General features: G+C 43.4%; 1 protein-coding gene across 5 annotated transcripts in view; it reads right to left on the bottom strand.

Annotated features, from left to right (window-relative positions):
• The window catches only part of DYM (dymeclin), a 237,098-nt gene that overhangs the window by 67,950 nt on the left and 152,243 nt on the right, over positions 1-16,905 (bottom strand). For all 5 annotated transcript variants that reach the window (XM_081319258.1, XM_081319257.1, XM_081319260.1 and 2 more), the window contains one exon: positions 15,790-15,892. In XM_081319258.1, coding sequence (XP_081175384.1) covers positions 15,790-15,892 — 103 coding nt within the window. The remainder of the gene's footprint in view (positions 1-15,789; positions 15,893-16,905) is intronic.

Here is a 16,905-nt window from a genome sequence, read left to right as displayed (position 1 = left end):
GATGGGAAACGACGCTTAGGCTCCTGTCTCCACAATCCTCTGTGGTGATTCCTCACCGTGGAAAAATCCAGATGCGTCAGGCATCCTGTTTATTTACTTTCTCTAGCCATGAAAATGATTTTCTTTCAGTAGGCCTTTGGCAATTGAGTTGTAGCATTGTTATGATTGTGTGGGCTTTGGGTTGCCACTTTCCCGTCAGCTGTCAACTGCTTGAAGTCTCTGAAGCTGGGTGGGATGTAAGTCCACGTTAGGGGAGATTAACGCCACAGAAAAGAAATGATTCCTTTGCTGGAATTCACTATGTAAGCAATTTCCATCTTCAACCACTCAAAAAACCTAAAGCTACCGGAGGAAAACATCTTAAGGAGATAAGTAGGAATGGAAAAATACAGAACGGCATTTGGGAAGCACAGAGCAGTTTGCGGCAGTAACTGCATGAGGAAGGAGGCACGTTGATTGTGTCCGACGGCAAAAGCGAAGCGTTTTTAAAAGATCCGAAAGGGATCACGAACTCGAATGTTCCTCCTCAGATACCGTGGAGTCATCAACTCTGTTGGCTGGAGAAGTTAGCGTTTGTTTTCAAAATATTTGGACTGGGTGGGAAAGATTGCTGTAAACATTAATGAAGTAGAAAATTACATAAAATGAGAAGGCGGGGGGGGGGAAGCAGGGTTTAGGCATTTAACCTCGTGCGTGCATACTCAAGGGTAAACCGTACTCGGCTGATTCCTTGTTAGGGTCCCAACCGAGGAAGGGGAAGATCTTGGCAAGAGAGTTCAGAATTCCCCAGGTGAGCAGTCTAAGCCAGAGGCCCCCCCCAACCTTCGGGGCATCGGGGACCACCGCTTCCGTGGGGAGGTTTTTCCACGGACCGGAGGGAGCCTGGTTTTGTGTGCTGCCTGCATCCCGCGGACGGGGGTTTGGCTTCTTTGTGCGGACCGGTTGCTGGCCTGCCGCGGCCCGGTACCAGTTCATGGACCCGGGGGGGGGGTGTTGTTGGGGACCCCAAAAGCGGTGCTGGCCATCCATCATAGCTCTTACTGGAGAACCCTCGAAAGGAAAGATCTCCCAAAGATCCCGGCAGCGCTCCTCAGAACGAGCCCAGATCTTTTCAATAGGATGATGGTCTTTCAGCTCGAAACTGCTATCTGGTTGTTGCTTTTTTCTTACACACCAAGTCACAATTAGATGGCACCATACAGTAACTCAGAACGCGAGGAAGATGTAAGTGCATCTCCCGAGGTGACTAGGCCTGTAGTCCTCGACTTACAACAATTGAGCCCAACATTTCTGTTGCTACGTGAGACCCTTGTTAAGTGAATTTTACCCCTTTTTATGATCTTCCTGGCCACAGTTGTTAAGTGAATCACTGCAGTTTGTTAAGTCAGTCACACGGCTGTTAAGTGAATCTGGCTTCCACACCGGCTTTGCTTGTCAGATGGTCGCAAAAGGGGGAATCGCGTGACTCCGGGACACTGCGACCGTCGTAAGTACGAGTCAGTTGCCAAGCATCTGAATCATGTGACCAGGGGGATGCTGCAACGGTTGTGAGTGTGAAAAGTGGTCATAAGTCCATTTTTAGAGTGCTGTCGTAACTTTGAATGGTCACTAAATGAACTGTTGTAAGTCGAGGACCCCCTGCACTGAGTAATATGCTTAAAATAATAAGTGGGAAGGCAGATGTAACAATTATGCCGGTTTGTCCATAACAAAGATTAATATATTGAAACTGAAAGTGCAGAACTGACTTTTTAACTAAGTTTTACAGGTACAGCCTAGTGAAAACATTAATAAAAATTTAGCATGATTCACCACGATGTGCTATTTTTGCTATTCGTGCAGAGACAACTAATTCAGGAGTTCTTCATACTTGTCATCCTTCGTCCCTTAATGCAAAAAGTACAAACAGGAAGGAAAAGATAGGAGGACTTTGCAGAACTCGCAGACACATACCATTGTTTGAAAATAAGCATTGTTTGCGACATTCCCCATTTTTTTTGAAGTTTATTCTATTTAATGCTGGATAAGAATTCTGATAAACACAAACATTTATGACGCTATCCGGCATCCTGTCTCGTAGACTGAGAGCAAAGGGTTGCACCGAAAATTTAAAAAATATAAATCCCGAAGAGAGGATATAAGACCCAACCCGAAGGCCTCTTGGGAAAGCCTATAACTGTGTTGGCAGCTGTGGAAAAAACAGCAGCAGACGAAGTAAGAATTGGAAGAATCCGTCAATTCTGCTAAGCTTCTGATGCTGATTATCTGACTGGGTAAAGTGATGGGATCATACACTAATTCTTGCTTTCAGTAGTAGCAATCTAAGCCACATTAAAATACACGGACCTGGTACTGTCACATCTATTTTATGAAGAAGGCAGAATGCACGAGCTTTTGTAATCGGAACATACAGAGAGAAACACAGAACCGTTGGGTTGGAAAGGAGTATTTAGGTCACTGCATCCAATACCCAGCTCGGGGCAAGAATCCAAATTAAATCAACCCTGACAGATGGCTTCCCACATTCAAGGAAGGGGAGACGCAACACTTTTCTAGGTTACAGAATTTAAATAATGGTCTCCTCTTAAGGGTAAAATCTTCTTACTATAAAGGAGGTTTGAAATAGCCAGGTGGGAATTTTTGATTCTCATCTCAGAAAAACTCTTCCTAGAAGTAAATTTCTCGAACTCGGAAAGCTAAGTATTTAAATTCTGGGATGAAAATATATATATATATATATATATAAGGCAGCATTCCTGGGTGCTGTTAGCCACAGAACTTTCCCTAATTCTCTGCAATAAATCTACTTATCTAACAAGCTTTTTGCGACAGCTTAAAAATGTGGAATACATGATGGTACAGCTTGCTGATGGTTTTTAAGGCTGAGGCTCTCTTACTATGATTTTTCAGTCTGTTAAAAAAAAACAACCCGTGTCACAAAGTTGTAACTGGACAGCAATATTCCTCTCCCTCCGTTCCACCTGTAAATTAAGGGGGCACGGGCAGTCCTCAATTTACAGTCATTCATTTGGTCACCATTTGAAGTTACCAGGACACTGAAAAGAGTGACTTATTACAGGCTTTCACACGTAGGACCACAGCAGCATCCCCCCCACCCCCCCAGGGTCATGGGATCAAAATTCGGGCGTTTGGCAACTGACTCGTATTTATGACGGTTGCCGTGTCCTGAGTCACGTGATCCCCTTTTGTGACATTCCCAGCTGGCTTCCGACGAGGAAAGTAAATGTGGGAAGCTAGATTTGCTTAACAACTATGATTCACTTAAGATCTGCAGCGATTCACTTAACAACAATGATAAAAAAAGTTGTTAAGTGAGTCGGAGGCGCAACCCAGCTAACAACTGTCTTGCTTAGCGATGGAAATCTTGGGCTCAGTCGAGGCCGTAAGTCAAGGGCTGCCTGTCCTCCTACTGTACTTTCGTTATTTAAAAAAGAAAATGGAGCTGTTAAAAGCCGCAAAACAGTCAGGCCGGGCGACAAAAAGCCTGGATTTTTTGGAAGATTCGTTGTTCCTTAGGAGAAGAACTGTTTCTCCTTCCTTTCATCCCCTCTCCATCTTTATTCTTTCTTGATATTTCTGCTGTTTCAGAGATAAACGTGGTGAGTGGTTATTTTCTTGAGTGATTTTTTATTATATTATTATTATTATTATTAAAAAAGGGTTATCTGACTCCGCAGACAATTCAAGTTAATCAGTAGCTTTCTGCAGGGGTTTTTTCTCACCCCGTCTTCACAGCCTACGTTTTTCGGAGCGGGGCCATGCCGTATGGAGGCGCGTACACGTAAGTGTAAGACATTCGCGGAGTGGGAGGAATATCTAGGATGGGTGTCAGCAGCCCTGGTTTGGCAAGATGAAGAAGTTGAGAACCGCGGAGGATTTCTGTTTGTAAGACAGGCGACAGGGTCCCGTGGAGCTGCTTCCAGGACTGGGCTGTTTGCTTGCAGGCATTTCATGAAGGAGCCAGACGGAGCAGCAGGGACCCCACAGTTCAACAGCGCTGAATATTCTCTTCTTTGGGGATTTCCCTCCTTCCTTCCCTCCCTCTGCTTTTTTCCTTCCTTCCTTCCCTCTCTTTCCTTCCTTCTTTCTTTCCCTCTCCTCCTTTCCCTCCCTCCCTCCCTTCGCTTCCTCCCTTTTGTACACCAGGAAAGGTGCGCCAAATTAAAACACTTTCAGGTGCTGTAATAAGAACTGGCCTGCAAGCTACGTTGCCCTGCCTTGGTAGATGTGCTTTCAAAAGTGACGAAATTAAGCCTGGAGTCTGCATTCACGAGAGACAAAACCAGCACACCGTCTTCTGTAAATCCACTTTGGAGCCAATTAATTATCACCAAAGGAGATTCTGTCGGCCTGGGACGATTGCTGGCTCCCAAATTAAAAGTGAGAACTCAAGGCTAAGATTTCTGCAGAATTTTTATTAACAGGCCATAAGATGAAACGTCAACCAACAAGTGAAACAGGAGGCAAACAATAATCACAGCAGTAACAACAACAGTAATGAAAACTAAACATTTTTGAACGCCACAGCAGTGCAACGGGAGTTCCCCTGTGATTCGGACGTACAAACAAGCTGAAAAGATCAGTGTGGGAACTGGAAAAATTCACAATCCTGAGGACTTCTTCATTTTCCCCAGGCTGAGGGTGTGTTGACACACAGGGCCAAGCTGTGTTTCTTTTTCCCTTCTCCTTATGTGAGGAGAAGCAAAAATCAGCAGCAACCCTTACGAGTTTTGCCTGAGGCAACTTGGGTTTCAAGTCAACCTAGCTTCTTCAGAAATACAATCCATTATAAAAAAAGGACTATCTGCAGAGGCAGCATTTGCTTGGAGCTTAACCCTCCTTTCCATATATATGCAGCACTTTTGGGCCACGTGGACTGATGCCGCTAGTTAAAAAAAAATAAAATAAAAGACTTATTTTTATTTTCTCAAGTTGTTAAAGCAAGGCATGGAAAACTATCGAAGCAATGCTGCCCGGCCTCTCCTGTTCAAGAATAACAAATACTCCTGAATTTGAGCCGCAGAAATCTGATGCAGCCATTTTTGAATCTGAGACCGAAGGCCTAATTTTCCATAGGGGGAAATAGGCAATGAAAATATCAATTTCCTGCCTTTTAATGATATCCAAATTCAACCAACTTCTGGAGTCAGCCACCTCCTTTGCCCCGGAAGGCCAAATGTTGGCTTCTTTGGAGGGGTCTAGGACAGGGGTAGGCGACCTTGGATCTTTTATGACTCGTGGACTTCAATTCCCAGAATTCCTGAGCTAGTTGGCTCAGGAATTCTGGGAGTTGAAGTCCACGAGTCATAAAAAATCCAAGGTTGCCTATCCCTGTTTAGGACAACTCACCACGGCCTACTCGTCGCGGCCAATTCACCACGGGACAATCCACGGTGGGACAATTCAACAGGGGATTAGTTCCTTTTACTATTCATCAAAGCATTACAAAAGCTGGTAGTCGTAGGAATGATTTCCTTTGAAATAAGGGGTAAAATAATTTTGATGAAAATGTGGTCAACAAAAATAAAAGGAATTAGGTCAGGGGTCTTCAACCTTGGCCCTTTTATGACTTGTGGACTTCAACTCCCAGAGTTCCTGAGTCAGCATGGCTGGTCCGGGAATTCTGGGTGTTGAAGTCCAGAAGTCATAAACGAGCCAAGGTTGCCTACCCCTGAACTAGGTGAATTCCGCAGCAAGTTGGCTGCAGTCAACTGGCCGGGTCGAGTTGCCCATGGCAAGCTGATCATGGTGAGTTGGCCACAGCACGTTGCCCCATGCCGACTTTTGACTTTGCTGACCAGTCAGATGAGAAGTGAGCATGGACAACCAGGAAGAGGCAGTGGTGGGATTCAAATATGTGAACAACCGACGGATGCCGCTTCCAGAAGTCCGTTCTGGGCCTGGGCAACGAAAAATTGGCTCCCGGTTCTGCCGAAGTGGTGCAAACCGGCTGAATCCCACCACTGGGGAGAGGTCAAGAGGATCCTCTTTTACTCCTCAGTGTATCACATTACCAAACCTAAAAGAAAGGAGACCTAACTGGCAGTAGAACTTGGAAAGGGAGGTTGAGCAAGAGAGTCCCTACTGCATCTTATTTTTAAATAGCATTGTAGGAAACCAAAGAGAAAAAAGACGGAGTAGGGATGTGTCTACAAGACAAGAACGAGGAGGATGAGAGCCGCTGGTGAGAACAGCTATGTGGTGCCCAGAGCTGGAGGCTTATGCGGGATGCTATCCATCTTCCACCAACAAACATAAGACACAATGGAGCCATGAGGGTCATAAGAGGCAGCAAGAGACTCTCCGTGTAGGGATAAATATTGTTAAAGCAGCTATGACAGAGACTCCGAAGCTCTGGGAAGAAAGGTGAAGGACCTGAACGTTTAGATGTTGTCTGAATACCGCAAGTGAACAATTGGCCATGGAAATGGTGTATGTAGGACCGGCCCAATTACTGCTGTAACTCAAGGACTGCCTTTATAGGCAAATTTAATCATGGCTGAAAAGGTTTAGGAAAAAACAGAAGTTGGAGGTTAGAGGGATGGCGAGACTTCAGAACTGCAGTTAGATATGGAAGGAAGGGAGCAAGTTCGGTTTCGGATCATCGTAATAAATACCTAACAGTAAATACATAAAAACCATGCCAAGCCTCTGCAGGCTATGTGGCCAGGCACGCAGAGAAACTCTTGTGTGGGAAATTTTGTACAACCGCTGCAAAGCAATGCGATGTTTCTGCTCTTCCTCCTCCATCGAGCAAAATGCTGGGAAAAAGATAAGGAGGAAGACCGCACAGATAGGGTGAGTAGGAAACTTGGAACCGGGTCCTAGTATAGAGGCTTAGATATTTGTGTCTCTGGTTATATCTTACTTTTCCTTTGTGTGTGTCTGTGTGTGTGTGTGCGTGTGTGTGTGTGTACTAGAAGCACACTCGCCAGGATGAAGGCTGGACTGCATAGAGTGCACCCTTAAGGGACAGTCCTGGTTGAAATGTCAGCTTTATTCCCCCACGTCATTCAACATCAAGACTGCCCCCAAAATACAGAACACACTTGCTGTGATATTCTGTCTTTTGTTCTGCTAGCGAAAGTAAGTCTAGTATGTGTTGTTCTATGTACTTTTGGGCATACCTATAATTGTTCACCTGCCAAATCCACGTGCCTGGGAGGCACACCCTCCTCCCCCCCCATGTGTGTATGTGTGTATCTCCTGCCCACCTAGCAACTTGAAAGCATGCAAATGTGAGGAGATAAATAGGTACCACTTTGGTGGGGAGATAACAACATTCTGTGCACTTTGGCACATAGTCATGATGGTCACATGACCTTGGAAGCATCCTTGGAGGACGTTGGAGCCGTTGGTTAAGAAATTTATCTATCTATCTATCTATCTATCTATCTATCTATCTATCTATCTATCTATCTATCTATTATCTATCTATCTATCTATCTATCTATCTATCTATCTATCTATCTATCTATCTATCTATCGAACTAGATAGATACACACACACACACACACACACACACACACATATGGTGTGTGTGTGTGTGTGTGTGTGTGTGTGTCTATGTGTTTTGTAAGGCATTATCTGAAGAAGGCTTCTTCCAGTGTCTTAACTCTCTATTATCATTCAATTAAAAAACGGATTGATGGTCAGACCCAAGTCTCACGCATGGACTCCCTCAGCTCATGCACATCTTTCTTGCAAATAAACGCCACCTCAAAAACATTTTCCCACCAACCACAAGTAGACACTTAAAGCTACGGGAACAGCTGGTAGACAATAAGTAAATGAGTTCGGTACATTAGTCTAGTTTCATTTTTAGTGAATAAATAGCGTCCCACAGAACAAAATCACTATAACTACATCTGGACAGTCTCGTTTTCAGCTTGAGGAAATTTACACAAAGGTGGTATGTCTCTCAACAGAGGCCTGTCCTAACCAGTTCCTCTAAGTCAGACATGTCAAACACAAGGCCCGGGGCCCGGATCCGCCCCGCGAATTGGTTTCATGCGGCCTGTGAAGCCATCCTGGAAACAGTGAGGGAACGGCCCCCACTGCCTTGGCCCTGGCCCAGAGACCCTCCTCCTGCCAAAGACCCCCAGATCTGTCCCACTCCTGCCCAGGACCCCATAGGCACCCTTGATGCGAACGATGTAGAGCTGGCCACGCCCACCCAGTAGGCCACGCCCACCCTGGCCACACCCACCCGGCCCCCTGAGGGCAACCGCAATGCTGATGCGGCCCTCCACGAAATTGAGTTTGACACCCCTGGGCTAAGTTCCTCTCCCTTATTTCCCGGCTGAACTCTAGCTCAGGGGTGCTGGGGGATTCTGGGAGTTGAAGTCCACAAGTCTTAAAGCTGCCAAGGTTGGGGACCGCTGCTCTAGATCACAATCCCGTAAGTACGGCACACTGGAGAAACCCTTGAACTGCATCAGCTTTTGGCTTCCTACATCTCTTTTGGAACCTCTTTTCCAGTTACAGAGCTAAATACATCCAAAAGAGCCTTCCCATGCCAGCCATCCGACCCCTCACTAGCTTGGTGATGACTTTCTCTGTCCAAAATAGGGAGAAGTGAGAAGAAGGGGGAAAGAAAAGGAGGGAGAAGAAGGGGGGAGGAGGGGGGATACCAACTCCCACAGCATCTGAATAATTGCCCATTGTTCCTTACTGCCAACTACTAATGAAAGGTATGGCTATGTCCCATCAATAGATGCCCACGATTTTTTAAAAAAATTAGCATTCCGGCTGCTTTTGTATTTATTCAGGCAGCCCACAGCTCTCCACAGCGCATCCTAGAGACAGCCAGCCCAGAGTCCTCCCCTCCGTCACTCCAGACAATTGTTTGCAATCTTCTGTATTGCCTAGAATTTACCTACAGTGAAAGCGATAGGCTCCCCCCAAAGGTACAATGTTCACCCTAAAACTTGTAGTTCCTCTAAAAGGCGACGGGCGCAGCCGTGCCGTTGTTCAACCGGAGGGTCCCCACGCCGAAGGATGTAAGGGGAAATTAAATATGACTTCTAAAATGCCATTTGCTTTAAGGAACTAAAGCAATATAAGGGAGCAATTTAGCATCTACCAATGCATAAAGACAGTAAAATTACTGGGGGTTTTTTTTGCCTCTCTGCTGGGGGAATGAAATGAAGGGCTATTTATAAAGCACTCCCTGCTTTGGCTATAATCAAATATAATAACAAGATAGAACAAAAACAATCTTTTTCTGGAAACCACCTTTGTAATGCTCCTTTTTAATAACCCTCCTAATGGCCAAATTAGAAGGACCCCAACTGAAGCCATTCATCCCACATAAAACAAACATCGCCTTTTCTTCTTAGCTTTGTTTCACCAGCTACATTAGTTCCAGATGAGGCTTCGGGGGGGGGGGGGTGTAGGTTTTTTCCCCAAGGGTTTTAGAAGATGCTGAAACGGCAGCTGCTTTGTATTTACCAGAGGCAAATCGGATCTGAAGTGGGGAAGGGGAACTTCATCGGCTGCCGATGGAGCACTCGACGGAAAAAAAGAGCCACAGCGTTTCACCCGGCAACTACCTATACGACGTGATAGGTAGTCCTCAACGTACGACCACAACCGAGCCCCAAATTTCTATTGCTAAGTGTGAGACGGTTGTTCAGTGAGTTTTTTCCCATTTTACAACCATTCTTGCCAGTGTTGTTAAGTGGATCGCCGCAGTTCTAAACTTAGTAACACGGTTGTCAAGTGAATCTGACAACTACTTGTCAGAAGGACACAAAAGGGGATCACGTGACACCCCCCCCAAGAAGCTGCGACCGTCGTAAACACGAGTCAGTTGCCAAGGGTCTGAATTTTGATCATTTGGCCTATGGAGATGCTGCAATGGTCGTAAGTATGAAAAACGTGACACTGCGGGTTTGACACCCCTGGTCTAGATCTTTCTGGATCCTAAAATGATCCAAGGCCTGGAGACTAAAACATAAGAACAGCTGCAGGAATTGGATTTGGCTAGTCTAGAGAAAAGAAAAAATAGGGGTGACATGATAGCAGTCTTCCGGTATTTGAGGGGCTGCCACAAAGAAGAGGAGGGGGTGAAACTATTCTCCAAAGCTCCAGAGGGAAGGAAGAGAAACAAGGGTTGGAAACTGATCCAAGAGAGAAGCAACCTGGAATTATGGAGAAACTTCCTAACAGGGAGGACAATTAACCAGTGCAACAGCCTGCCACCAGAAATCGTGGGTGCTTCATCACTGGAGGTTTTTAAGAAGAGATTGGATAGCCACTTGTCTGAGATGGTATGGGTTCTGCTTGAGCAGGGGGCTGGACTAGAAGACCTCCAAGGTCCCATCCTATTCTATTCTATTCTATTCTATTCTATTCTATTCTATTCTATTCTATTCTATTCTATTCTATTCTATTCTATTCTATTCTATTCTATTCTATTCTATTCTATTCTATTCTATTCTATTCTTTTCTATTCTATTACTATTTTTGTCCCAGCTCGGCCCAAAATCATAGTAGCTGCAAAATTGAATGTGTGTCCTTGTTCATTGCAATGTGTGGCTACCAAGTAATTCCAAAAAAACATTTTTTTATCATGTTCAATTATCACAACTTTGTCTTCTTTTGCTTAAAAAAAAATCACACCGTGAAAAATGTTAAAAGAATGGAGAAGCTATGCTGGTTTTTTCGGGAAATCACTGAATAGAAGATCAAAACAGAAATTCATGAACATTGCTCATTTACCCGCAATTCATAAAGCAACCATAATATAATTTTATTTAATGCATTGTCTGGGAATTTCTCATTAAAGCCCTTCCCATGTGCAAGTCACCAAGTTTACAAAGCTATCCATTTGTGCTTTGAGTCTGACAAATCTTTTTTTTTGACATTTTTGGGCTTCAGGCAGGAAAAGGCAAAGCACCTTCTAGGTTGGGCTTCATACTTGAAGGGACGGTGGCTGAGCCTGTCTGCCACAGCTTCGAGTAGCTTCTAGAGACTTAAAAGACCTTACTTAAAAGAGTAATCCCAATGAATTACTCCCTCTGAATTTGCAACACCCTTTTTACATCAAACACACGCAAGCTAAATACACTGCAATGCAAGTTACTTCATTCATTTTTCTGTGCGAGATGCTGGAGAATCTGAAAAGGTTTCCTGGCAGTCCTTGGGGTTTTCCTGTAATCTTGGCAAGGAACATTTCAAAGCCATGCTTGACCCTTCGGAAGGGGAAGTCGGTCCAGGCTGTTGATGAAATTGCCTCTGAATGACCCCTCTCATTCAGAAAAACCAAAGTCGTGAACCGGAGGGGAAGCAATGAGTGGGACAAAGATCCGTGTGGATGGAAAACCTGGGAACGGCCTGAATAAACAGCCTCCGGCTTGTCTCAAGGCACACTCTGTGGTTGGGCACAATGACATTATTCTTTTCCGCTGCATTCATATTTGCACAAAACCATTCAAGGGGGTGGTCTAATTTACTGCCTTTGGCCACGCCCACTCCAAAGTAAATAAACATAACTTAATAGGTTGTTGTGATCTATAGGAATAACACTTCGCTTGTTTCCATGCCGACCTAAATGTTCAGCGAATCCAATTGAAGTCATAGATATTTTTCGGCTTACAGATGTGAATTAGACCCCAATTCTTGGCTTTCCTTGGTTCAAATAAGTAGCCAAGAGCCAACTGTGTGAATGGGGTTAAAAGTCAATATTGGCTTGCAACGAAGAATGCTTCCATCGTTCTCAAGAGAGGAAAGGGTTTTGTAATAAAACCATCCCTGTAGCTCATCCTATTTATCATTTCTTAGAAGTCTCCAGTATTACATTTTTGTGGGAAGGTTTGGAAATTGAACAGCATCTTGGCTCAAAGTATTTCTGGGTAGTATAAATTATCTGGGTGTATTCAAACCATCAAAAAAAGCCAATGCAGTCATAGGCTGCGTTAACAGAGGGACAGAATCAAGATCACATGAAATGTTAGTAACGCTTTTTTAAAGGCCTTTGTAAGATCACACTTGGAAGACGGCATCCAGTTTCGGCTGCCACGATATAAAAAAGATGTCAAGCCTCAAGAAAGACTGCAGAGAAGAGCATCAAAGAGGCTAAAACATATGAAGGACGGTTGCAGGAATTGGGTATGTCCAGTCTAGTGAAAAGAAGGACGAGGGGGCGACACAATAACTGGTTCCAATATTTGACGGGGTGCCACAAGGAAGAAGGGGGGGTCCACCTCTTATCCAAAGCACCTGAAGGCAGGAAAAGAAGCAATGGATGGAAACAAATCAAGGAGACAACCAACCTAGGACTAAGGAAAAAAATCCTGACAATGAGAAGAATTGATCAGTGGAACTCCTTGCCTCCAGACGTTGTGGGTGCTTCATCACTGGAGGTTTCCAAGAAGTGACTGGACAATGATTTGTCTGAAATGGTGTAGTACGGTCTCCTGCTTGAGCAGGGAATAATAATAATAATAATAATAATAATAATAATGATGATGATGATGATGATGATGAAGATGATGATGCACAGGTATAGTATAGGTGGTACCTTGCTCGATAGTAGTAACTGTGAGAGGGATCTCCGAGTCCTAGTGGACGATCCCTTAAATAGGAGCCAGCCGTGTGCTGCAGCTGCCAAAAAAGCCAACACAGTGCTAGGCTGCATTAACAGGGGGATAGAATCAAGATCAAGTGAAGTACTAATACTACTTTACAATGCCTTGGTAAGGCCACACCTGGAATACTGCATCCAGTTTTGGTCACCACGATGTAAAAAAGATGTCGAGACTCTAGAAAGAGTACAGAGAAGAGCAACAAAGATGATTGGGGGACTGCAGGCTAAAACATATAGGGAACGGTTGCTGGAATTGGGTATGTGTAGTTTAACGAAGAGAAGGACGAGGGGTGACATGACAGCAGTGCTCCAATATCTCAGGGGCTGCCCCAAAGAAGAGGCAGTCAAGCTTTTCTCCAAAGCGCCTGAAGGCAGGACAAGAAGCAACGGATGGAAACTAGTCAAGGAGAGAAGCAACCTGGAACTAAGGAGAAACTTCCTGACAGTGAGGACAATTAACCAGTGGAACCAGCTGCCTCCAGAAGCTGTGAATGCTCCACCACTGGAAGTTTTTAAGAAGAGACTGGACAGCCATTTGCCTGAAATGGTATAGGGTTTCCTGCCTGAGCAGGGGGTTTGACTAGATGACCTCCAAGGTCCCTTCCAACTTAATAAATAATAATAATAATAATAATAATAATAATAATAATAATAATAATAATAATAATAATAATAATAATAATAATAATAATAATAATAATAATAATACAAAGTTGGAAGGGACCTTGGAGGTCATCTAGTCCAACCCCCTGCTCAGGCAGGAAACCCTCTACCATTTCAGGCAAATGGCTGTCCAGTCTCTTTTTAAAAACTTCCACTGTTGGAGCATTCACAGCTTCTGGAGGCAGGTTGTTCCACTGGTTAATGGTTCCGACTGTCAGGAAGTTTCTCCTTAGTTCCAGGTTGCTTCTCTCCTTGGTCAGTTTCCATCTGTTGTTTCTTGTCCAGACTTCAGGAGTTGGACTAGATGACCTCCAAGGTCCCTTCCAACTCTGTTATTCTGTTCTGTTAAATCTGATTTCAGAAAGGCTTACAGCAGAGTAACTGTTTTTCCTTCTGAAAGCTGACTTCAGAATCCTTCTATGAAATAGGTCAGTGGATTCGAACTCCGCCGTGCCCCAACTCCCTGAAAATGACAAATAAATACACTTGGGTGGAACTCTTTCCCTGTCTGCCAAGGGAAACGAATGATTTCATTGCGATTAAAGTTAAGAAAGATCGTTTTTAACAATTACATTTTAATCTAGGCATCAAATAAACACAAGGCTAGAATCTTGCATCTTTATAAAATAAAATTTTCCCATCAAAAACAGATAATAAAACAATCCATTCTCAAACCATATTTTTAACGGGGAAGATAAACCTGCCCAGTTTTCCTATGTCAGCCACTCGCAAGATTTATTTTGGATCAATGCTTGTTTCTTTTCTTTTTTTTTACATAGCAGCAACTGTAGTAACTCATGATTTTGTAGCCCGCTCCTCCAGGCTTGGCAGAAGAGACCAGGGACAGAAATCCTGTTTTGCATGTCCTAGCCCCCCCCTTCCCACCCCCACCTCAGTCAAATCTGAGATGAATTAAGATATTTCCAGAAGTGCCAAAGCAGATTCTGAGCCAAATCTTGCCTTTAAAATATACTTTTGTAAGGACAGCTCTCGTGATTTCAGTCTTGATGGGAGCTAGACAGGAAGAGCGGCCAGTGAGGTTAAATTCAACCAGCCCCCCCCCCCTTTCCCCCTCCCCTTTCTTCTTTCGCTTCCTTTTTTTTCAAGGCTAGCAAGACCACAGGTAGCAAGAAAAATGAAACCAATCTCAAAAAAAAAAAATAACCTGAATGTAATTTGTTCCCTACAAGCAAATAGAGTAACGCATCAAGATTATTTATTAACATGTTACATTAAGCAGACTTCGTAAAACCTGATTGAGGAGGCGACATTCAATTTTTACATATTTTTTAAAGAAATACAGAATGGGCTATCAGATATGCATTAAACATGTATCGGAATGCTCCTTATAAACAGATGTTTTTTCTCGGAACTGTATTCCTTTTACTGGGATATAGGCTCCAATTATGCAAAAATAAAAATTATTTTAAGCGCATTAGAATTAATCAAGATGCTACCGCGTTAAGATTTAAAATAATTTCTTTGGAGGAAAAAAATATCCATCCAATTCACGACTAAGCCAAGTACACAATATTGTAATATTGGAAGGGGCCATGCAAAGCAACCCCTTTGCTCAATGTCCACTTTCAATAAAACTTATTTAGTTACTTTGGAGTTAAGAAAGATACCAAAACAATATATACTGCTCAAAAAAAATAAAGGGAACACTTAAACAACACAATGTACTGTATTTAATAGTAGGATGTCTTATCTTCTGTTCCCTTTATTTTTTGAGCAGTATATTAATTAAAGCTGCAAAATATTCAAGAGCTAAGAGAATTAAGACGTGTGCTACATTTAATATATGTTTTAATACATTTTATTCAATTTAGGCCTTTTTTTGGTGAAGGAGGCTAATTATTATGGGGTGTCGTCGTCCCCCCTCCCCATGTCTTTCAATCCATGTTGATCCCTGGCAAATGCCTGGAGAAGCCCTCGCAGTTTTCTTGAAGATTTTTGGAAGTGATTTGCCACAGCCACTTTGCTAGGGCTGAGAGGGAGTGACTGACCCAAAGGTGGGACTAAAACTCACAGGCTCCCCGTGTCTAGCCTGGTGCCCTCATCACAACACAAATTGGCTCTTAATGCTAAATTGGACACCAGACCTGTCCTTTTGCTACCTTTTGCACGCTAGACCCCTCACTGTTTTGTCATAAATAAATAAATAAATAAATAAATAAATAAATAAATAAATAAATAAATAAATAAGTTGTGTTCTTCCTTCCACTGACGATCCTAGGGCAGTGGGAACCATTTGCAAATGCATAAGACAGGAAAACTAGAAGAAAATGTTTGCTAAAAATCACCATGGTTCTCATTTTGCCATTTGCAAAGCTTTTTGTTTGTTTTTTAAGAAAATATCTTTCAGTGAGTTTCAGACATGATGTCACCAGTCAAACTTCCTATATTTTGGTGATGGTTGTTGCTAGGCTGTCAGATTCTTTAACAGACTTGTGCGAACCGAGGGGATGTATTTTGACTTCTTCCTTAAAAGAGGATATTCGATACTCACGTAATCTGGAAGTGGAGAATCAGGAGCAGACAGGGAACTTCTCAGAGACTGCGTGGCCTGTTCCAAAACTTTGTTGTGCTTTTTGGACAACAACGCAAACAAGCTGGGAAGGGAAAAAAACACCACAAGTATATTGTTTGTATATTGTTTTCATAGGAGTCAGCGGAAGGTATTCTGTTTTTATGAAACAACTTAGTGCAGTGTTTCTCAAGCTTGGCAACTTGAAGATGTGTGCACTGGGGGATTCTGGGAGTCGAAGTCTGTACATCTTCCGAGCTGCCAGGCTAGAGAAACCCTGGTAGAGACTTTACCCTGCAGAGTTTATAACTCTTTATAAAAAGAGTTTATAAAGTGTTTTCTCAGAAATTGAATTCTACAAAGGAGACATTTAGTTTGAAAGCAGAACATTTCCAAAGTAGATCACAAAACCAACACTGTGTTTGGATTGGAAGAAGGCACTGCAGATATAAGTTAATCCGGAACCACAATTCAGGGTAAGAAAACTTGGATAATTCCTGTCTTTAGCCCTTTTTCTTCACGGAATGTCCCTTTGTCCCTGCTATTACAGTAAGTTGAGCATTTATTCTGACTTGTTTTTTCTTTTTGCCACAATCTTAGGACGCTTGATGGCTTAAAAGTATATATCCACCTACCGCAAATAAAAAAAAAATGAACCAAGGGTTAATGTTCATATTTCTAATTCAAAAGCCAGCCCTACGTTTCTTCTGCTGAACCCACCAAAATGTTCTTGTGCAAAAAATGAAAAATCTGCTGGTTTCCTTTAGTGACCCCCATGTTTTAGTTGTCAAAAATGCCTTTGGCTCTGCGTCCCTCTGCAGCCTTTCAAAAGGGGAGCTTTGCGGACCTTGAAAAGCGTCAGAAGGGACAAACTCTTCAGTCAGACTGAAGCCAAGAGATGGAACTGGGAACCGCAGAGTCCCAGAGTTAAAGTCACAATTGAGACCGAAATGACCACTGCTAAATCAGGCAGTTTGTTAAGTGAGTTTTGCCCCACTTCACAAACTTTCCCCCCACAGTTATTAACTGAATGGCTAAGTGGTCGCTAAGTGGATCATGCGGTCATTAAGCAAATCTGGCTTCCCCCCTTGACTCTGC

Source organism: Vipera berus (genome assembly GCF_964194415.1).
Source record: "Vipera berus genome assembly, chromosome: 2".
NCBI classification, from domain to species: domain Eukaryota; kingdom Metazoa; phylum Chordata; class Lepidosauria; order Squamata; family Viperidae; genus Vipera; species Vipera berus.
Note: the sequence above shows the minus strand (reverse complement) of the source record. Positions and strands in the feature narration are given on the sequence as shown.